This window comes from Dacryopinax primogenitus, assembly GCF_000292625.1.
Source record: "Dacryopinax primogenitus strain DJM-731 SS1 chromosome Unknown DACRYscaffold_18, whole genome shotgun sequence".
NCBI lineage: Eukaryota > Fungi > Basidiomycota > Dacrymycetes > Dacrymycetales > Dacrymycetaceae > Dacryopinax > Dacryopinax primogenitus.
In genome coordinates, this window is record NW_024467215.1 from 317,020 (window position 1) to 338,775 (window position 21,756).

At 52.6% G+C, this 21,756-nt stretch overlaps 7 protein-coding genes across 7 annotated transcripts; 4 read left to right on the forward strand and 3 right to left on the reverse strand.

Moving 5' to 3' along the window:
• Window positions 1-387: 387 nt before the first annotated feature.
• On the forward strand, window positions 388-4,808 carry DACRYDRAFT_83207 (Cullin-1). The gene is made up of 15 exons (XM_040776616.1): window positions 388-539; window positions 589-704; window positions 791-873; window positions 927-1,094; window positions 1,153-1,303; window positions 1,355-1,581; window positions 1,635-1,877; window positions 1,930-2,187; window positions 2,242-2,884; window positions 2,934-3,412; window positions 3,463-3,610; window positions 3,660-3,802; window positions 3,855-3,999; window positions 4,049-4,459; window positions 4,512-4,808. Exons 1-10 carry the CDS (start codon window positions 424-426, stop codon window positions 3,242-3,244), a joined length of 2,316 nt encoding a protein of 771 aa, XP_040625572.1. The 5' UTR covers window positions 388-423; the 3' UTR covers window positions 3,245-3,412; window positions 3,463-3,610; window positions 3,660-3,802; window positions 3,855-3,999; window positions 4,049-4,459; window positions 4,512-4,808.
• A 1,323-nt stretch (window positions 4,809-6,131) lies between these two features.
• Window positions 6,132-6,591, reverse strand: DACRYDRAFT_26145 (protein methyltransferase; the record flags this gene model as incomplete). Its single annotated transcript, XM_040774277.1, has 2 exons — window positions 6,132-6,325; window positions 6,378-6,591. Coding segments are annotated over 2 exons (408 nt in total), but the record flags the coding sequence as incomplete, so codon positions are not given.
• A 6,611-nt stretch (window positions 6,592-13,202) lies between these two features.
• Window positions 13,203-15,948, reverse strand: DACRYDRAFT_83212 (uncharacterized protein). The gene is made up of 6 exons (XM_040776617.1): window positions 15,776-15,948; window positions 15,143-15,723; window positions 14,707-15,089; window positions 13,791-14,654; window positions 13,561-13,744; window positions 13,203-13,507 (listed from the first exon to the last, which is right to left on the reverse strand). Exons 2-6 carry the CDS (start codon window positions 15,660-15,662, stop codon window positions 13,377-13,379), a joined length of 2,082 nt encoding a protein of 693 aa, XP_040625574.1. The 5' UTR covers window positions 15,663-15,723; window positions 15,776-15,948; the 3' UTR covers window positions 13,203-13,376.
• An 18-nt stretch (window positions 15,949-15,966) lies between these two features.
• On the forward strand, window positions 15,967-16,506 carry DACRYDRAFT_24270 (uncharacterized protein). Its single transcript, XM_040773616.1, has one exon. It carries the CDS (start codon window positions 15,988-15,990, stop codon window positions 16,306-16,308), a length of 321 nt encoding a protein of 106 aa, XP_040625575.1. The 5' UTR covers window positions 15,967-15,987; the 3' UTR covers window positions 16,309-16,506.
• Window positions 16,507-16,753: 247 nt separating this feature from the next.
• Window positions 16,754-19,698, forward strand: DACRYDRAFT_24271 (putative phospholipase C). The gene is made up of 11 exons (XM_040773617.1): window positions 16,754-17,475; window positions 17,532-17,572; window positions 17,626-17,751; window positions 17,799-17,825; window positions 17,884-18,054; window positions 18,104-18,257; window positions 18,307-18,411; window positions 18,467-18,778; window positions 18,829-18,953; window positions 19,003-19,077; window positions 19,130-19,698. Exons 1-11 carry the CDS (start codon window positions 17,157-17,159, stop codon window positions 19,616-19,618), a joined length of 1,944 nt encoding a protein of 647 aa, XP_040625576.1. The 5' UTR covers window positions 16,754-17,156; the 3' UTR covers window positions 19,619-19,698.
• A 474-nt stretch (window positions 19,699-20,172) lies between these two features.
• DACRYDRAFT_24272 (uncharacterized protein) lies at window positions 20,173-21,211 on the forward strand. Its single transcript, XM_040773618.1, has 3 exons — window positions 20,173-20,281; window positions 20,339-20,616; window positions 20,680-21,211. Exons 2-3 carry the CDS (start codon window positions 20,350-20,352, stop codon window positions 21,091-21,093), a joined length of 681 nt encoding a protein of 226 aa, XP_040625577.1. The 5' UTR covers window positions 20,173-20,281; window positions 20,339-20,349; the 3' UTR covers window positions 21,094-21,211.
• Window positions 21,212-21,283: 72 nt separating this feature from the next.
• On the reverse strand, window positions 21,284-21,748 carry DACRYDRAFT_57251 (uncharacterized protein; the record flags this gene model as incomplete). Its single annotated transcript, XM_040775425.1, has 1 exon — window positions 21,284-21,748. A coding segment is annotated over one exon (465 nt), but the record flags the coding sequence as incomplete, so codon positions are not given.
• Window positions 21,749-21,756: the final 8 nt, after the last annotated feature.

Genomic DNA, 21,756 nt, shown 5'->3' on the forward strand with positions numbered 1-21,756 from the left:
ATAACACCCCTATTTAGGAGTATATTATCTAATTTCTTGATAACACCATATGTAAATATTACTGGAAGACCCCTAAACTCCCTCATTTATTAGTTTCCTGTCACTGCCACAAAGACGACACCAAATACGCAGCACGAAGAGGGCATTTAGGGCAATTGCCTCCGGAGGGGCATTGTAGGAACTTTGTCTCCGCAGAGGGGGCATCGGAGGAAATTACTCTCCACCATAAATATGCAATGAGGTCGAATGCTTCCGTTAGTAGTGGCGGGGCTGGGGTCGTGATTGCAGGTCGCTTTATCCCCACCATTCACTTTGCTCGTCATCCGCCGCGTCTGCAGTCACACGCTTTACCTCGACCGACCTCTTTTCCCACCATCTCTTCTGTTTCTTACCACCATATCCTCACTTTCCATCGACCGCACCATGACTGACTCAAGCATGCCTCCTCGACCAGCGACCCCACCGCAGCCTGGTGCGAACGCTGACTTAACGACTACATGGGCATATCTTCTCCATGGTGTCGACGGTATCATGACGCGGTACGTTTAATACTGATCACTTGATACACTACTTACTCCGTATATGCAGATTAAAGGACGGAGTGTCATACACGAAATACATGGGGCTGTATACGACCGCATACAACTACTGTACAAGTTCGCGCATGCACGGGAGTCTAGAGACGTCGATAGGTGGGACACGGAGTAAGTAATATCATCTTTCTTTCCTTGTGGCGACCCTCCGTCTGCTTGTGTTGGGACTCTTAGCTGACATGTTTATGTGTCTTCAGCAACCGGCGCTAATCTGATGGGTTCCGATCTCTATAATTCCTTACAACGATACTTCCGGGATCACCTGCAAAGCATTCGAGGTGTACGTTATCATTTCCAGCTGATATGCGGGAGAACTGACACCCTTGTTCCTAGCAAACTGACACCCTGCATGATGAGACGTTGCTGCAGAAGTATGCGGAGGAGTGGAACCGGTACACCGTTGGGGCGAACTATGTGAACCGCCTGTTCACTTACCTGAACCGACATTGGGTGAAACGGGAGAAGGATGAAGGGAGGAAGAACGTGTACACTGTCTATACCGTGAGTATTTGCTGCTGATGAGCCATGCTTGAATATACCCAACTGACAGTTCGCTTAGCTGGCGCTTGTCGTCTGGAACGAGGAGATGTTTAAGTATATCCAAGCGAAGAACAACAAACTCGCTAATGCTATTCTTCGCCTTATCGAACGCCAGAGGAACGGCGAGAGCATCAACACGGGTTTGATTAAGCAGGTTGTTGGTTCTTTCGGTGCGTTGCTTGATGGTGCTCGTTTATCTCCTCTGACGACGGTATGCCCAGTCTCTCTTGGTCTTGATGAGCAAGACTCCAACCGTTCGAACCTCAGCGTATATGAGGCAGCATTCCAGACCCCATTCCTTATCGCGACGGAGAACTACTATAAAGCCGAGTCTGAGCAGTTCCTAGCAGAAAACACCGTTTCCGAATACCTGAAGAAGGCAGAGGCGAGGCTGAAGGAGGAAGAGGATCGTGTAGAGATGTATCTACACTCGAGCACCAGAAAGGGTGTAAGTTGCGATGATTTCTAACTCCTTCAATCTACTTAACCAACCGAACACAGCTCATCCTGAAGTGTGAAGACGTGCTCATCAGAGCACACGCACAAAAAATGTGGGACGACTTTCAGAACCTGCTCGACTTCGATAAGGATGAGGATCTTCAGCGCATGTACGCGCTTCTTGCGCGTATACCTGAAGGCCTCGAACCTCTCCGTAAGAAGTTCGAGGATCATGTACGCAAGGCCGGTCTCGCGGCTGTGCAGAAACTGGTCGGCAGTGGAGGACAGGAGGCGGCAGACCAAGTGGTACGTCGACCTGACCTGCACCCGGAAATGCATCTGATGTATCGCTTCCCAGGAGCCGAAAGCATACGTCGATGCGTTGTTGGAGGTTCACAGGCGGAATCAAGAGGTTGTCAACCGTAGCTTCAAGGGTGAAGCGGGCTTCGTAGCTTCCCTTGATAAGGCATGTCGTGACTTCGTCAACACTAACGCCGCCACTGGTTCGAATGCTGCCAAATCTCCGGAACTGCTGGCTCGTCACACCGATGCGCTGCTCAGGAAGAGCAACAAGATGAGTGAGGAGGCTGATCTGGAACAGGCGCTGAACGAAGTGGTGCGTTTGCAATTTTGTTGCAATGGAACATCACAATGTTGACGTCTGATGCAGATGATCTTGTTCAAGTATCTCGAGGATAAGGATGTCTTCCAGACCTTCTACAGCAGCAAGTTATCGAAGCGTCTCATTCACTCCGTGTCAGCATCTGATGAAGCCGAGGCATCGATGATCTCTAAGTTGAAGGAGGCTTGCGGTTTCGAGTACACCAACAAGCTGCAGCGCATGTTCACGGATATGTCCTTGTCAAAGGATCTCACGGACCAATTCAAAGCCAAGCAAGAGCAGAACCATGGCGAGATGGAAATCAACTTCAGCATCCTTGTGCTCGGTACCAACTTCTGGCCAGTACAAGCACCGAAGATTGACTTCAATATCCCTGCCGACATTCTCAGCACGTACAACCGATTCCAGGGATTCTACCAGTCCAAGCATTCGGGTCGCAAGCTCACATGGCACTGGAACTTATCTCGCAACGAGCTCCGGGCGAACAAGATGAACCCCAAGTACATCTTCATGACGTCATCATACCAGATGTCTGTCCTCTTGCAGTACAATGACAACGACAGCTTAACGATTGATGAGCTCGTTCAAGCGACAGGTATTCCGAAGGATCAACTAGAGCCTGTCATGAATGTATTGGTCAAGTCAAAGGTGCTGCTGAGCGATGAGAAGGACACTTACGACTACAACCCTAGTGAGTCTAAATTTCTACTGTGCAAAAACTATTCTCACGGGTTCTTTAGACTATAAGAACAAGAAGATCCGGATAAATCTGAACATGCCGGTGAAGACGGAGAATAAGCAAGACACGAGTGAGGTGCTGAAGACCGTTGACGACGACCGCAAGTTTGTTATCCAGGCGACTATTGTACGTGTCATGAAGTCGCGGAAGACAATGAAGGCACAGGCTCTAATCGCCGAAGTCACGCAAATCATCGCTGCTCGCTTCACACCACGCATTCCGGATATCAAGAAAGCCATCGACACTCTGCTGGAGAAGGAGTACATCGAACGTGCTGATGGCACTCGCGATACGTTCAACTACGTTGCCTGATGGATAACCTTGAGTATCAGCCCCGAGTTTGTCTCTGTATTCCGTCCGTTTGGTTCGCATGCTCAATTCGTCTTTTCACACCCCCTCAACGATGTCACTGTAGCATACATCTGGGAGCAATGCAATACTATACCTATATTAGAGGATTCGATTTATATAACTTAGTATCTGGAACTGGGTTAGAACGCATGTGGAAGGAAGTGAGATCAGGCACAGACTTGTAGAATCCCTCTCCAGACTTGCGACCCAACTTTCCCTCGTTGACCTTCTCGTCTAGGACAGGAGAGGAAGCGACCAGATCCGGTGAGAGCGACTTCTCCTTGCCTGTCTCCACTTTCTGGCGCCAGCCGTCCATGATATGCTTCGCTGCAGCACATTCAGTGCTACGATACCGATGCATATTCGTAGGGCTCACCAGTATCCAGGCCAACAAAGTCAATCAGCTCGAATGGTCCCATCGGGTACCCCGCGCCTAGCTTCATAGCAGCGTCGATATCCTCGGCAGATGCTTCGCCCCTCTCCAGCATGCGAACCGCTTCAAACATGTACGGTACAAGCCTGGGCAAGAAGTGCTTAGTCTCAGTACTAGAACTGCAAGGTTGATGCGTACAATCTGTTCACAACGAAGCCTGCTGTGTCTTTGCAGGGCACGGCGCGCTTGTGCATCCGCTTGCAGACGTCCAAGAGCGATTGGAATGTGTCATCGCTGGTGTCCTCTGTGCGGATCACCTCGACCAGCTTCATCTGTGGTACAGCTGCATCCAAATAAGACATTGTCACGTACAGAGTAGACATAGCACTCACGATTGAAGAAATGCAGTCCTCCAAACTTGGCCCGCCTCGCCGGCCCTGTCGAGCTGGCGATCTCAGCAACACTCAGACTGCTCGTATTGCTCGCAAAAATCGTTTTCGAGTCACACTCTCCGTCTAGCATACGGAACAGTTCTTTCTTCACATTGATATTCTCTACGATGGCTTCTACGACCAGATCGGCATCCTTCACCGCGACCACAGGGTCGGTGGTCATCGATACGTTCTCCAGTATGCCCGTGACGAACTTTTGTTGCTCGTCTTTGTTGTCCGGGAATTTCTTGTTGGCGATACGCGCGAGAGACTTCTGAATGGTCGTTTTCGACGTAGCTAGTGCTTGGTCGGTTAGATCGCAAAGGGTAACCTTGAACCCGTTCTGCGATGCGACTTGGGCGATGCCAGCACCTGGAGTGCTGGATGAGCACCGTCTCCCTTTAAGCTTGCAAGGAATACGTACCCATAAGCCCTCCTCCGAATACGGTCATGTTGTTCACGGCCTGCATCCTGCTACTCGAGCTTGACAGATGGCGGCGAGTTGCTTCCAATCGTCTAGCGGCGGTCGCAGAGGTGCCCGAAAGCTTATAGACGTTGAGCGTCGAGTTGGCGAGTTGGCGCTGCATTTTTTGTCGGCGAGCGGGCGGTCTGATGAGCTGGGATGGGAGCAGTGCGGGGGGACGGGATGGAACGGGGTAAAAGGATGGCCGTCGGGAAGAGGAGTATATGTAGTGGAATGTTGCGGTGAGGTGATAGCCGGCTGAACCCCCAGTTGATTTTCACGTGATATACTTTCCCATAACTTTATTAGGCGTCAACCCGGAACGCTGATTGTGCGAAGCAGTTTAAAAAAAAATTGAAATCAGTCCTCCGGGATGAGGAGGATGAGATCAGCTAAAATACCGATGTTCAGACATCTAAGCCGTCCTCGACATCAGGCACATTCAGCCCTCCGCCAGTCCATTTCCAAACCCCAAACCGATGATTCACACCTTTCCCCACGACCCCGCATCCGCCTCCAACGCCCCCACACCCTCCCGTGTCCGGCATGCCCCGCACGTAGAACACGTCCTTCACTCGGGAGTGCACCAGCGCCATAGAGCACATGATGCATGGTTCGTGTGTTGTGAACAGGGTGAGGGAGGTGAGCAGATAGCCAGAGCCATTCTTCGACGGTATACCGGAGAGTGAGGGGGTCTGTGTGCGAGAGGTGGGGAGAGAGGGTGCCGGAGAAGGCTTGGCTGTTGAACTCTGGGATAGGGTGAGCGCAGTGGAGGACAGGCATATACGGATGTCGGCAATGCCTCGAATAGCTGCCATAACCGAGTGCCGGAGGGGATGGTTGGCTGATATCCGCGTGTCTATCCCGGAGGCCTCGATAGGTTCTTCACCGGGGGTGTTGCAGGCGTACGTGCCGACGGGAATTTCTCCGCGAGATCTCGCTTCTCGGGCCACAGTCGTAGCCTGCTCCAGCCCACGGACGACCCATGCCACTTCCCCTCTTGTCCACTTACGTTCCTCTTGAGCATGTGTTATGGGCTCAACAGGCCAGACGGCGTTCTTTCTCTGGAAGTCGGGTGGGTCTTTCGCCGCGAGCTTGGGGATTTTATAGATGTATGGCGCAGGAAGGGAAGAAGGTAGAGGAGGCGGCGGGGCGATGGAGAGGAGAACGGCGGCTTTGTTGGCAAATTTGCGGACGCGACGGAGGTGGTCGAGATCTGGCGTGTCGATGGCGTTGTCTTTGATGAACCTTCGCACGGTCAATGGGCCTGTGATATCGGGAGAGAGGATCCACCCACCTAAGCATGCCTGATATCATCCGCATATCTTCAACATCGACCACCCATGCGTCTACTGAACAGACGTCAGTTCAGGCCCACTTGCACGGCGTGGCAGGTGTACTGGTCTTGATGGTGTCAGTCTCTTCCTCCTCGAGCTCTTCGAGCGATTTTATGCGCTCAAAAGGCAAGTCACCAGGAGTAACGATCTGATCCATATCTCCCTTTCTCCACTTCGACAGCGGATCAGACTGATGATCTTCTTCAACAGTATCGTCCATCTCTAACCCATCCAACCCACCCCACTCGCCTTCGTCGCTTTCGCTAGCTAGTGCGTTGTCGTCCACAACCGGAAACCAAAGGCGGGAGGAATCGCCGTAGCTGATGCAGAGCTCTTCCCCGGTGGAAACGTCACGGGTGGTAGTGTACTCGATCGTCTGAGCGTCTATGTTGCGGTAGAAAGACACATTTGGGCGTGATGAGTGGTTGAAGATAGAACCTAATTCGATGATTACTACCAGCCTAAGAACACTGAAAATAGGCCAATGTACCTAATCCCAATGCTAGTGCCATAAATGGCCTCGTTTCACCTGGGATACGCCAAATGAACGTGTAATGATCCAGCACCGTATGACGGCCATGAGCTTCCCACTCTTCAGGTGTAAACAACAAGACTGGTGAAATTTCCACTACTGTGCCCTGTGCAATCGGTCGGATGGCATACAGGCCTCTGCCTTTATCGGGTGTGGAAAGGATTTGAAGAGAGCAAGTACTGGAACTGGATGCTGGGGCATCCATGCATGATGAACAGTCGGATGACTCCAAAACCCAAAAGTTACATTTCTCAATGTATTCAATATCTCATTTAAGGTTCCCGGATGCAAATCTGAAGCCGTCCCTTACACAGCCCCTCTTCATGAGGGACCAGATCGGACTCATTTGAGTTGCCTCCGTGTTGCCCCCAAGCGCCGGTCGTCGCCACTCGTCCAGTCCAGTTCACCACAACACAGAGCGCCGTTCTGCGCACATACCAACGACCATCTGCACATCAGGCTTGTCACTAACATCAAGTGCAAGCACTGATGGTGTCTACTAGACGAAGATCAAAGGCTGCAGCTGCTGCACAGGCACCAGCACCAGAGGCTGCCCCCGAGGTGCCCGAGACGCAGGAGGAGGAACCTCTCACACCTCTACCTGCAGAAGAGCTGGTTCAGGCGGTCAAGGAGGAGCCGCCATTGGTTGTAACCGCTCCACTTGAAGTAGCAATACCTGAAGACCTCATCCCGACGCTGACTTCTCTCTTCCCTTCCGACGATCTTGCCCATCCGTCCCCCGATCTCATACTCTCCCTATACCGGACCCTCTTAGGGAACGCCACCCAGCTTGTGCGACAAACAGCCCTCGAGGCTCAGATCGAAGAGCTAACTAATGCGAAGAATACCGCGGATGATGCGGCGCGGAAAAGCAACATAACCGCACGGCTGTTTGTGGAGAAGGTTGCCGGACTTGAACAGGTCAAGAATGCGGCGCTCGAGAGGGCGCAGCGGGCCGAAGAGCGCATATCAAGCTTAGGTCTGCTCCAATTTATCATTTGCATATGCACGCTCTAACATCTGTGAAAGAAAATGAGCACGTCCAGCTCCAGACGCAGCTAGATGAGGTGAAGGTCGCCATCGAGTCTAAAGATGCCAATGCCGTTGACCTCCAAAAACGAATCGAAGAACTCGAAGAGGCAAAACGCCAGATGCAGGAAGCGAACAACCATCTTACAGAAGAGAATGAAAACCACAAGTGTCAGTATTGACCTGTGTTTTCCATGTATGCTGATGACTCACGGTTGCATGTAGCCGCATTCGCCACCCAGGAGACGTCATTACGGGAAGCAAACTCCACCCTTTCGGATAAAGAGTCAAAGCTTGCTATCGCCCAGGAGCAGCTAACTGAGGCCAATGCGAAGATCCAAGCGTTAGAAGAGGAAAGCGGTGCTCTCCGTGCTGAGCTTGTGGGTCTGAAGGAGGAAGCGGCCAAACAGGCCGAAGTGTGGACGAAGACCCAGGAAGATATGGTTCGTGCTGCACCTTGTTAGTAAGTCGTACTTGAACTGATGGTTGTATCTGTAGGCTACTAAGCAGACCCAAGCTGAGGAGGAGAACTCGCGCCTCACTGCTCAACTCTCACAGATACCACAACTGCGTAAGCATCCGTCCGTTCCGCCGCTACCATCGTGCTGACCGAGATGTAACAGAAAATGAGAAGGCAGAGCTGCTGGGCAATCTGCAGGACGCAAAAACCGCGTTGGAGTCCAGCGAAGTTAATCTCGCAGAAGTGCGGAAGCAGCTCCAAGGACAGGAGGACGCAAAACAGAAGTTGGTGGGCATGAGTGATGAACTTCTTGAAGAAATTCAGCATCACAAATGTGTGTTTTCTGCACATCACGGTGGACCCGGTGACTCACTGGCCCCTTCGCATAGTTACTATCTCTAACCTCGAAATCTCTCTTCGCGAGATCAACACCAAGCTCATCGACCGAGAATCAAAACTCGCCAGCTCTGAAGCCAAAGTCGGGATTGCGAGTGCGAAGAACCAGGCGCTCGAAGAGGAGATTGGGCTGTTACGCCTCCAAGTCGCACGGTTAAGGGCAGCAGCAACAGCAACAATGGAAGAGGGGATCAAGTCACGACGGGATCTAGTGGGTACCTTCCGTCCAGGGTGTCAAGCGTATTACTAAGGAGGTCGTTCTGCAGGCCACTAAACAAGCCAAGATTGACGACGAGAATGCTTGCCTCTTCGCCCAGCTCTCCCAACTTCAGGCCACGTACAGTCAGCTACGCGCCTCAAATGACCGCTTAACCACTACCCACCACCAAGCGATCTCCGATCTCGCCGAGCTGAAGGCAGAACACGACTCGCTTCAGTTCCAGTTCCGGTCATCTACAGCCCACTGGGAAGACCTACGGAAAACGCTTGACAGGCGTGCCGACGAGCTGCGAGAGCTCGTGCAAAATATGGAAGGGGAATGGGACCGCGAGCGCGAACAGTGGCGTGCAGAAACACAGCTTGTGCAAGATGATAGGGACAAGGACGGAGAGGCGCTCGCTGCTGCTCACGAGCGTGTCCAACAATTAGAGCGCGCGTTGGAAGAGATTGGTGTCGGCGCTCCAGAGGACGGTCAGAGTATCTACAGCCAATCAGCTCTCTTGGCCATCCGTGCCCAGAAATCGGGCAGGACGTTTAGCGATATCTACACTGCGTTGATCAAGACGGAGGAGCAGCTGAGGAGGGAGAAGGAGGAGCACGAGGCGCTGCAAGCAGCCTTCGACTCGGTCGTCGGTCAGCTTGCTGAGAAGGTGCGTTTCAGAGATGTCTATTAGCGCCACGGTTCCTGATTGAACTCGATCAGCAACCGGAGATTCAACAACGTGCCGCCAACTATGAGAAGCTTGAGTCTCAACTACTGGACCTCACTCAGCGCTTATCGCGTGCCTTATCCGCCCAAGACGAAACTGCCGAAGAGCTGCGTCGAGCCAAAGCCTTGGCCGCAGAAGACAAAGGCACGATTACTGGTTTACGGTCATCTGTGATCGACCTCAGCCGCCAGGTTCGAGCATTGACACGGGAAGTCGCTATTCGCGACGATCCCCTGCTCGTAAACGAGACGCATCCAGAATTCCAGGTCGGCTGGCCCGACAAAGATGCTGATGAAGGAAGCGAGACTGTGGATGAGGTTATCAGCCAAGCTGTAGTCTTCACCGACCTTCGGCAGCTGCAGGAGCGGAACGTCCTTCTGCTTCGCATGGTACGGGGCCTCGGCCACAAACTGGAAGCAGAAGAAAACAGCTGGGATGATCAGGAGAAGGAAGCTCTCCGGGAAGCGGAGGAAGCTATTGAGGCTCTGCAGGATCAAGTTGAGCGCAAGAATACACTCATCCAAAGCCTGAAGGAGGAATCGGACACGTGGAAGCAGCTAGCTACCCGGCAAGCCGACGGGGATGCCTTACAAGGTTCGAAATCACAAGCAGTTGCTCTCGTTCAGTCTCAATTACGGGAGAGCGCATTCGGTACCTCTGGCGTACATCAATCCAAACGGTCTGCAGAGGATGAAGAGATCCGAAGAGAGGAGGAGAGGCGTTGGAGGGAGGACCTTTCGAACCAGATGAGCAATCTGCGGGAAGAAAACACGAAGCTGCTGAGAGAACAAGGAGCGACTGTGGTGGACCTTGCACGAGCCAAGGCACAAGTCGAGATCGTCAATGGTGTGTTACTCCATCCACAGCATACGCGGTCTGTTGAGATATTGATATACTTATTGCAGACCGCTTGATCACGGCTCAGGATGACATCAAACGCAAGCAAACAGAGAACGACGAGTTAACAAAGCGGGCTTCTGCTATTCAGGCCTCTTATTCTCAAATGGAGGCTCGGTTTATGCACACTACCACCGAGTACGAGAAGCTGGAGGGAAGGGTGAACATCTTAAATGACGAAGTGTTCAGTTTGAGAGCAGAGAGAGAAAGCTGGAAGGTGTGTTCTCAGTCTATACGGTAGTGTATTTCTTATGACTCACTCCTGATTCAGAGATACGAAACAACCTTGCAGAGACAAGTCGACGAGCTCGCTACGGGCAAGATCGACCTGAATGGAACTCTCCATCAGATGCAATCCACGCTGGCTGGCCTTCAAGCCAATCACGATAGCGCTGTCAATCGCCTCAAGGCTGAGCTCAGTGATGTCCAAACACAGAGCGAAGAACTTGTCGCAAAGCTGGAGACTGAAAGACAGCGGATGGAGGCGATGCAAGCAGAACATGAACAGAGTCTCAAAGAGTTGCAGAAAATCAATGACAATTTGAGCACGGAACTGCTGTCCGTGAAGGAAAAGCTACAACAGGCAGAGGCGGATCACGATCAATTCACCACCAAGGTTGATGAAGTACAAACGGAGCTGGAAGCCGCCAACGAACGGATTGCCGCATACAGCCAGTTGGAAGCCGACGCAGAAATTACGCGGAAGGAAAGACTGAAAGTCGAAGCGGACCTCGGCGCTTCTCGATCTGAAGTCGTCGCTCTCAGGGCGCAGGTTGCTTCCGTTCAAGCTTCGACAGCTGCCAGCAACACGTCTAATCTCGACGCTTTGGACAAGCAGCATGTGGAGGAACTATCCAGGCTGCAGGCGGAACTCGACGAGATGAAGGCATCGCAGAAGAAGACCGTTGACGAAGCTGTTAAGGTGGCGGTATCGAAGGAACGTGCGGACCAGACATTGAGAGCACGGAATGTCATCAACGCGAACGTGGAGAAACGACTGAAGAAGGAGGCGGAACTTGAAGAGGCGAAGGCTGAGATTCAGAAGCTGAAAGCCAATACGGCCACACCATCGGTTTCCGCAACTGTTCCGGTTGGCAGCATTCCCAACCTTGATGTGCTCAAGGCACAGCATCAATCCCAAATAGATACGGTCAAGGCCGAGCATACATCCCAGACCGACGCACTGAAGGCAGATTACACTTCCCAGCTTGCAACTCTGAAGCTTCAACACGCAGAAGAGGTATCCAAGCTACGAGTAGAGCTCGAGGAGAGTAAGGCTTCTGGCAACAAATCGGTGGAAGAAGCTGTCAAGGCCGCAGTAACAAAGGAGCGCAACGAGCAATTTTCAAGGGTGCGGAACGTTCTCAACACCAATGCGGAAAAGCACTCAAAAGCAGAGGCGGAACTACGAACCGAGATTGAGAAACTCAAAGCACAGATTGCATCCGGCTCTGCTCCACCTGCCGTCGACGGCACTGCCGAAATCGATGCTCTGAAACAGCAACACGCGCTCGAACTGTCGAAGCTGCAGACGGAGTTGACCGAGATCAAGGCCTCCGTGACCAAGGCTGTTGATGAAGCTGTGAAGTCGGCCCTATCAATAGAGCGCGCCGAGCAAGCGAAGCGACTACAAACAGAGGCAGGTGTTGGCGACTCGGAAGCCATTCAGGTTCAGGCTTCGTCTGTACAGACTGTGGACAATTCTGCCGAGATTCTCGCTTTGAAGCAGCAACATGCAGAGGAGTTGTCAAAGCTACAGAAAGAGCTGGAAGAGGCGAAAGACTCAACAGCTAAAGCGACGGAAGAAGCGGTCAAGTCGGCCATATCGAAAGAGCGCAGTGAGCATGTAACAAGGGTCAAGACTCTCATCAAAACCAAAGTGGATGCAGCAGTGGACGCAGCAAAAGCTGCTACTACTGAAGAGCTGCAAAAGCTACATGCGCCCGAGCTGCAAGCGCTCCATGCCAAGCTGGAATCGTTGGAGAAGGAACATCAAAAACGGCTCGAGCTGAACTCGAACGCTACTAAGACCTGGAAGGACAGCGTAGCAAATCTCCGCAAGTTACTGATTGTCTGTAATGAGCTTCTGGCGCAACACGGGTTACCTGTCCCTCCTGAAATTCAAAAGGAAGCACAGCGCGCCATGGCTCAACAGGCCCAGAGAAACGGGGCCTCTGCGCAGAATGGAACCACAGTCCCACCTACTGCGCCTGTCATTCCAGCTGTTTCCCTCCCGAACGTAGCTCCACCACATCCTGCCAGTCTCCCTGTTCGACCCACGGTCGCCCCACCGACCGTACCAGCTCTGGCGAATCCCGAAGGTCAACAATTAACACCTACCGGTCGATTTTCACGTCCCGGCCGCCCATCAGGTGGGGGCTTGTCGTTCGCTGCAGCTGTAGCTGCTGCTACTCAAAATCAATTTGCAGTTCCCATAGCCTCCGTACAAATCCCGACCTCTGCGAATGGTCCAGGCTCAGGACTAAAACGAGCTCGTGAAGGGGAAGAACCTGAATTGGCGCCTCGAGCCGGTGCAGGTGCAGGCCAGCCAAAACGACAGCGACTCATCAGAAACCGCCCTGCCCACCAGCAGCAACAGCAACAGGAGCAGGAACAGCAGCTGTAATGACAGCTGTAATGGTCATTTTGGCTTTGATGCTTGCGTATTCACTTGAATCATATCATATCTGATACCTGTTAGTATCTCATCTGTCAATCACAATGTATTTATAGTAGCAGCATTATCTGTAGAATATACATCTCGCCGATAGGGTTCGGCTGATCCTGTTCATCTTGATGTGTGCTTCTCGAGGCCGTCTCAGAGTGCACCTCAGTTTGTCAGTCACGACCCCATTCATTGGTCATCGATCGAGGGGATAGGCACTACTGGAGTGTGTTAGACAGTAAGGTGCCTGGTTCCGGCAGGCTGGCCGAAGTTAGACATGACGTCAGTACCCAAGGTCTTGTAATGTCTCCGGAGCGGTCTTTCAGAGAGTCAGGATAACAGTTTAAGCTCATCAAACAAAGAATTTAACAGGCCACCCATAGGGAAAACATTGGGAGTCCAAGGGTGGCACAACCTCCACAACATTCTTCATTTGGCAAGAATTCATGATATTACGCTGCAGGTGTGGATGCTTGAGTGGAGCGCATGCGCGTTGCCGAATGGTAGACGATATAAGTCAACATTCTTACGGAGCACCCTAAACACATCATCCCTAAGAAAACGATGCGCATACAGGCGCCTTACTGGATGCCCTGATAGGCAACGCAGCTCTCCCTAACTTTCTGCCGTTCCTTTTCAGGAACAAGATCGGGCATCACGTCGAACGCCATGGCCATGCCACTTTTCAGATGTACAAGCACATGGCAATGGACTGGGCATGGGTCAGCTGAGCCGATATATACCTGCAGAGGGCATTGGACGTACACAACCACATTCCCGGGCTATCAAATTTCACGCGAAATACCGCGTATGACCGCAGGGGGATGACCATTGTGTCACGCATAGCCGGAGCTGTCGTGGGAAGGGAAGGAGGATAGTTCCAGTTGTACGAGCCCCAGCCATAACGAGCTGAGTTTGCGACATGTAGCGGCCAAAAATGGTGTCCGTGCTGAAGAGCATCAGTGTGTAAATATAATTCCCATGGAGCAACTCACAAGGTGGAAAGGATGAAGACCATCCTCGAGGTTATTGATAATCAAGTCGACAACGACGCTCTCATTCTTGCTCGTCTGGTAGACGTACTCATGTGGGCCCCATCCATCCGGTCGTGGCCGTCCCGTACTCCCCCAGTCCGCCGGCGCTATCTGTGTCATGAGCGGTGCATGTTCATTCGGCCTCCACGACGTGTTGTTGACAAGCCCCCAAGGCAGATGTCCGTTCTGAGGATACTTGACCGTAGTGACATACAGCACAATCGGATCCATTGTTGGTTGCGGTAATACCCGATCACTGGTATGGAGCGGTTGCAATGTGCGCGCATCGAATGTTTCTCCGTCGGTGATGTTCCATTTATATGTCGTTGGATCGGCGGCCACATCGATCGAGCTGTGGGACGGAGAGGTAGGAATGAGACCGCTTAGCATGGAGGTGATAGTGCGGGGTGCAATGTAGTGAATGATTGCCTTCGGTGTGGGGTCAAGAGCAATGTTCGGGTACTTGAAGCAACTTTGGTCCAGGCTATGCCTGAGCCAAAACTTGGCGCCAGCCTCAAGTGGCATGTCACCGACATACCGCAGGATCACTGCATATCGCTGTCCTGGGGCGACTGCTAGCTCCCTGACAGTAACTGGCTCGATGTCGGTCCCGTCGGCTTCGACCACATATAGCTCGTGCTCGTCAACAGAGATGAAGGACTGCGCAAGAGAGCCAGTGTTGATGAACCGCAATTTATACACCTTGTCGACCTGTAGCGCATATGTAGGACGTGTGCCTTTAGAGGCGTCGCAGGTGATCTTGCGGATAGAGCGTGGGCAGTCATACAATTGGATGCCGTTTACAAGGGCATTGTCTGGAACGGGCTGTGAATGATATTAGGGTCTGAGAGAGTATGTGGAGGTGACGTCCACTCACCTCATTACCGCCACTGCCCTTATTCCAGTACCAGTCAAACATGACCTTCCCAGTTCTATGAAACCAGTCTCCAATATGCAATACGATTTCTTCGTCCCACTTGGTTCCATCCGGGCCAGACTGCCGTGCATCTCTCTTTCCTAGCCCCAGCTCTGCACCCACTCTACTCCATCTTGGCTCCTGATGCACTCGGTGACCCTCTGGAGCTGGGGGATGGAGAATGAGAGCGCCAAATAGACCGTCCGCGCGTTGGGTTGCGTGATGCGAATGGTACCAGAAGGTGCCGGACTGTAAGGGGTCGGTGCGGAACTCGTATGTTGTCGTGCCGTTTGGTGGAACAGGGCATTGCGTGAGACCGATAGCACCGTCCTGTGAAACGGTTCCTGGACACGATTGAGGATTAGCTTTAGTGAGAAGGATGTCAGAAGTCACTCACCATCCGGATGCCACAGTCCATGGAAGTGCAAACTTGTTCCCTCGTTCAGTTCATTCTTCAGCCGGATCCTCAGCGTGTCCCCACTGCGCATCTCGATCGTTGGCCCCGGTAGCATGCCGTTGATGGTAAAGACCTGCTTCTTGACGCCGTCCGGCCAGCGTGTCTCTTCGCGGACAACAAAGTCGTAGCTTTGTACCCTTGGAGGCCGGTGTATATGCGCATTTGGATTGAGATAGAAGCGCGCGTTGATGTCGGTTGGAAAGAGGGATAGAGCAGGATGGGTATTTAGGGCGAACAAATTGGGATAGATGAGGAGAATGGTGCTCAACACTGTCAGGATGGGGAGCAGAACTCGCGGGGAAGGTAGCGAAGAGGGCAAGAGGTGAGAGGGCGATCCCTTGGGAACAGCGAGCGTGTCTTGATGGCGGACGACCACCTGGGCACTGGCCTCTCCATCCGCATCCTTGTTCGCCTGGTTCTGCTGCCTCTTGAGTTCAATGGTATCCCCCGGGTCGCCCATGGCCTGCAGCTCGCTGTCACCAAACCGGTGGTCTGCGTTCACGGAGATCTCTCTGAAGCACCTGGTATGTGTCAGTCAAATAACCAAATTGTTGCACGTCAGCGTTCCCCTACCACTTTCGTGAATAATACAGTTATTTCCGAACGCACGCAGAGGAAGGTGTTGCAAGCGAGCGTACATTGCGCATTGCTTAATCCCGACAGCAAGTGGGAATTCGATATTGATGAACACGAGCAACATGAACTTCTTCAACTTTCAGAAGGCGTGTCCAGCATGTCAAGTTCGCACGTGTACGGTTGCCGGATGCGCACCGGGAGCCCAGTCAATGCTTGCCTCTTTCCACCACGTCCTGTCCTTCGATCCCGACGTCAAACGTGTACTTTTGGTGAAATACGTTGGCCAGCATTTGTACTGGGAGCAACGTCCATCTATGGAAACATTCCCGGGAACACCGTTCATCCCCTCCGCAACCGCATGGCCCTGCAAGCCGACATTGGCGATTGAACATGCTAGACCCGAATCCCCCGATCTCTGTGCCATGCCGTGCGGTCTTCCATTGTACGGACGCCGGCTAAGCGCTCTCCTTCACATGGTCCAACACCAGCGCAGCTTGGACACCATTCCGACGGATCTGATTGACTGGTGACAGCAGGACAATGACACATTGTCCGACCCAAAAATACCGTTGATCACGTCGGGACATGCAACTTGATTCGAACAATGCGATCTGGTTATTCCACAAGGCTGTCGGCGTCTGTCCGTGGTTCTTTCGATTGCACCCGGACTCGCTGCTTCCTGAACCATGTCTTCCTCTGCTTTGGCTCACTGCCAGACTTTGAAATGTCCACAAATGCTGGCTGGGTCACTCATCTAGCATGCTGTCCCCGGAACGCTACCCCCATGTGCGCATCCCACGTTCGTTCCGATAAGGCAATGACTCCTGCCAGGTCGACAGATTCAATGTCTTCGGGCTGATTTCTTCTTTGGCCAGATCCCGAAAGGTCTGGTGTCTTGTCTTCATCCTCAGGCTTCTTTCTGGACATCCAACAGTTGTCTCTGTTCCATTCTGTGCTTGACTTGTCATTTTCTTCTGCTGTGCGTGATCCTTTCTCGCGTTGGCCTTCATTTCCGGGATTTTGCAGATATCGCCAGCAAATACCCCGCCGGCAGTACAATCATCAACTCGATGTTGAGCATTGACCAAACCTCAATCGAAGACCTCGTACGGACCGGTGATATTGACGCACATTTGCTGTGTATTCAGTGGTACCATCCGTTCCTGCCGTCAATGTCTTCTGTCCCTGCCGTGCCTACAAAATGCGTTCCATTCCTGGTGTTTCCCAACCTGGCCATGCGGTTTCCAAAGTTGCATAAATATTGGGACAACACGCTGTCTAGCTGGCTCTCAGGCGTGCCCGCTGACCCTTCACTGTTCAGTAGCCTCGCTGTCCATCGTCGCTTGCTGAACCTCAACCCGGCCAGTTCAAGCCCGATATGCTCGCTTTCGCCACCTTTGCCCTCTCACTCATCGGCACTGCCTTTGCCCAGGCTGCCACCAGCCTCGCTGATATCGAGCATGTCGTGTTCTTTATGCAAGAGAACCGCGCCTTCGACCACTATTTCGGCACCCTCTATGGTGTCCGGGGCTTCCAAGACCCCAACGCCCAGATCAACGCTGATGGCAAGTCGGTCTTTTACCAGAAGGTCAATTCCTCGCTCTCCAATGCCACCGATTACCTCTTGCCTTGGTACATTAACTACCAGGGGGGTGACTATCTCAACGGTACTCAGTGTATGGATGGTGGATCGAATAGTTCGTTCCTTTAACCTCGTTATTGTTCTTCCTATCTAATCACCGGCGGGAATTAGGCTTCGAAAACAACCATGCCGCTTATGCCAACGGGACCAATGTGCGTTCTTAGTATTGTTCAGGCTAATATACTTCTTATAACACTATATTCAGGACATGTGGGCTTTGGATAACAACCCTGCTTCGATTGCATATTTCAAGCGTCAGGATCTCCCCATTCATTATGCCATTGCTGATGCCTGGACAATTGGCGACATGTATCAGGAGGCCCAAATGGCGGTACGTGATGGCATTGGCCTATGAAGTTGTCTTGAATATGTCTGCAGTCCACCTGGCCCAACCGTGTTCATTGGGTTCGCGTGTTGCCGCCTGTAATCAAAGGAGGAAAGGTGATGCTGACGACTGGAGTAGATCACCGGAACTGTCAACATTCCGGGGGGTCCGACGAATTCTACTCAGGGTCCTGTACTCGACAATAATGATACTCCGGGGTCCTGCTCTCATTTGACGTTCACGAACTTCATCACTGACAAAACATACGAAACAACGACCAATGTCTCATGCTTTCCCTATGATTGGGTGGTGAGTGAAATTTTATTAAGCATTGCATGGTATACTGAGATTCAAAAAGACCGTACCAGAGATACTGCAAGACTTGGGCGTTTCTTGGTTTGTCTATCAGGCTGATGACAACTTTGGTTGCAATGAGCTTGCCGCATTCAAGACGTTCATCGAAGGTGCTGCCTCGCCATTGAATGACACTGACAACCCCCTTATTGTCAATGGTAAGCTCTGGAACAAATAGATAGTATATCAACTTATACAAGTCGCAAGGCATGACATACTCTTGGTCCGACAATAACGACTGGCAGGGCGGTTTCACCAGGTTCAAGAACGATGCTATGTCCGGCAACCTCCCTCAGGTGTCTTGGGTCATCCGTGCGTTACCTCGATTCTTTGTATCCAAGAGCACATTTACCGATCAAGCACGCAGCCACGACTGAGCTCTCTGAGCATCCTCCTTACACCCCTCGCCAGGGTGCTTGGCTCCAGCAAGAGATCATCAACGCCATTCAGAAGTCACCCATCTACAACAAGACTGTCCTATTCATCTCGTACGATGAGACCGGTGGTTGGGCCGACCATGTTCTTCCCTTCCATTCTCCTGCTGGCACCCCTGGCGAGTGGATCACGGACCCTCTGGCGGGCTTGTCCACCTTCGCCGGCCCTGGTTTCCGTCTTCCCTTCTATGCTATCTCTCCCTACTCTCGTGGTGGAAATGTGTTCACTGAGGTGTCTGACCACAGTGAGCATGTCTTATATCAGAGTGAGAGAGGTTCTGATACAGACATGCAGCCTCCCAGCTCCTCTTCCTTGAGAAGTGGGCAGCTGCTCGCGGCACTCCTTTCACAACCGAGGCTATCTCGTCCTGGCGTCGCACCCACATGTCTGACCTTACCGGCATGTTCGACTTCACGACGGTGAGTCCCGACCACAAGCTGTAGCTTCATGTCTAAGTGGCGATTCCAGTTCAACAGTACCCCCGTCGTCCTTCCCCAGGGCGAGTTGCCTTTCACCGACGGCCTCACCGGTCTCCTGGCTGGCGTGAGCTATTCGTCGCTCATCTCGAAAGGCAGTGTACTCAATTTGTTTCCAGGCGGAATACTGCCAAGCCAAGTACGAGGGCAACGTGAATGCCCATGTACCCTACGGACTCCAGTCGGAAACCGAGGCACTTGCTGTCGAATCCGGCTTCCGTTCTGTCCGTGGTAGTGTCACCGAGGGTCGCTATCTCGTCTTCGAGTCCGCTGGGGTCGCCCTCGCTGCCGCAGATGGGCTTGGCGTCGCCGCGCCGCTTGCGCAGAAGGAGACGGACGCGACGCAGCGGTTTGTGATCCACGCATCCAACCCGCTTGATGCCGACGCCACTGTGTTCTCAATTTCGAGCAACGGCAACTACATCAACGCACAGCTCGAGCTCGACTCGGCCGCCAACGCAGCAGTGTGGAACATCACGTTCAGCGCGTCGACGATGTCGTACAACATCCAGGACACAAACAGCGGCCAGTATCTGTCACTGACATCGGCGAAGCCTGTGCTCGGAAGCACGGCTGCCCCCTTCAAGATCTACTCTGTTACATTCTGAGGAGTGAGTATTTATCAGGAAAATAGAACTTTTGCTATTCAACTGTAACGGTAGAATAGAGTGATGAATTTGTTGTTGTTCAGGTCAAATTCTATGACGTCATTTGCAGTGGCACTGTCGATTTGCCGTTCTTAACGACGAAAGAATGGGCCACATCGCCGACTAACCATCATCTGATAACCCGACTACAGGATCTCAAATGGGTTCAAAACCCACGGTTAACGGACCGCCTATCATCTTCAATTAGTAACTCTGCCGAGATATCTTCTGTCAACAGTCAGAATGTTCGAACGTGTCGTGCCTTCTTGAACTTTGAGTGCTTCCTGCGGACGAGTACTTGCGCACTCCGCGGCAGTTGCACTTCGATTGCTAGATAGAAATGCTGATACCCCGGAGACTGTTAAATAGCCTGATCTCGCGTCCTTTACCTACCTCAACAAGCTCTTGGTATCTGTACTTTTCACTGCGATAGCATCTACGTGCTTGTCTCAGCTACTCCTATGACGACCGCTATTCTGGCTTCCTTCTCGCAGACCCTCGGGCTGAAAGAGCTCCGCGCACTCTGGAACCGACCCGTTCCCGTAGGACATGCGCTCCTCGCTAGTCTCGGGATATACAGCGTGTTTTTTATAGGACGTGATGTGTATAGCTACTATGGTCTATGTATGTCCGATCTACCTGCCGACTTGCCGCTGCTGACCACTCTGATCTTTCTATCAGTGCCTCAGGATATGCGTGGTACAGGCTCGGCCAATCCAAGTGTCTACCTCTTTGCAAGTCTGATCCGAACCTGGAGATGGATCTGGGGTATGGACGGCACGTCCTCCCTCCCTATCCGCAAGTGGGTAGAGAGCAATCGGGTTAGGGAACCGCTCTATGGCCGTACATACCTAGATGAAGCGGCCATTCCGGTTCGGAGAGCTCCGCGACCGAGGCTTCTTCATCAGGGTGTGCCGCATAGGCAAGTACCCCAGATGTTGGACCACAAGCTCGAGCAGGTGTGTGGGATTTCCTTTACAGCCTCCGCAACAGAAACGGCGTCTCTGATCCGTTGGATACAGGAGCTCAAGACCATATTCAAAGAGTTTGGAATCTCCCATTCGCTCCGTATCGGGGAAATCGCCATCGAGCCGAACGCTGTTGCCCTCTTCCTCCCCTCTACCCCACCCTCAAACAACGGGCATGTCCACCCCGAATTCCTCGTTCCCATCACACACCTCGCAAACGCGCACGAGTTCGCGCACGTACATGGAGGCGAGAGCTCCCTGCACCTGTTCCTGGCACCCTTGGATGCGGCACTGGCGATCGAGCGAGGATGGGCGGTGAGGTTCCCCCTTGCCGGGTGTGTGGGGCCATGGGGTCACGCTCGCGGGCGTGTGATGGTTTATGCACCGAGAGACGAGCAAGAGGTCAAAGTGATTATGCGCCTCGTCAAAGCCGGGTACGACTACTTGACCGATGCGCCGAAGAACTGAAGTGGAGAAGGTCGGCCGGGGGGGAGGGTGGCACCGAATATGTTTCACACCCTACTTCGTGGTACTGTCAGCTTGCGGGACGAAAGCACCGAATTTAATCTTCTATAACAGTGGAAAAGTGACAAAGCACGCGAGATATCATACATAAGGCCTATGACCCAGTCCAAGAGCAGAACCGCATACAGCACGTCTACTCAGTATCAAACAAAACGATCTCTGCCCTCCCCTCGCCGACGTTCTCCAGGATCAGCTCGCGCTCAGGTAATCCAGCGATATAAGCTCCATCGCCCTCCCTCAGCTCGAGTTCCTTGCCTTCCCCGCTCAGCTTCACGCGTGCTCCGCTAGAGGATCCATCGTTATACCCGCTAGTCTGGACGACATGCACGTAAACCTTTCTCGTCTTGCCCTGCCCGTCGAGTGGAAGCCGATGCGCAAGGCTGTTTCCCTCAGAGAGAAGAGTAGCGTACATCGTCACCCCGCTCTGTACCGGGGCAGGCCCATCCCCTTCCCTCTTGTCCAGCACTCCCTCAGCCTCAACAGGGGCGACGACCTTCACCCACTTATCCGTCTTCTCCTCGTCTGAGAAGTGACGGGTGAAGTACTTTGGGACCAAGCGGGAGACACGGGGCTTGGCCCAGATCTGGAGGAAGTGAACTGGTGAAG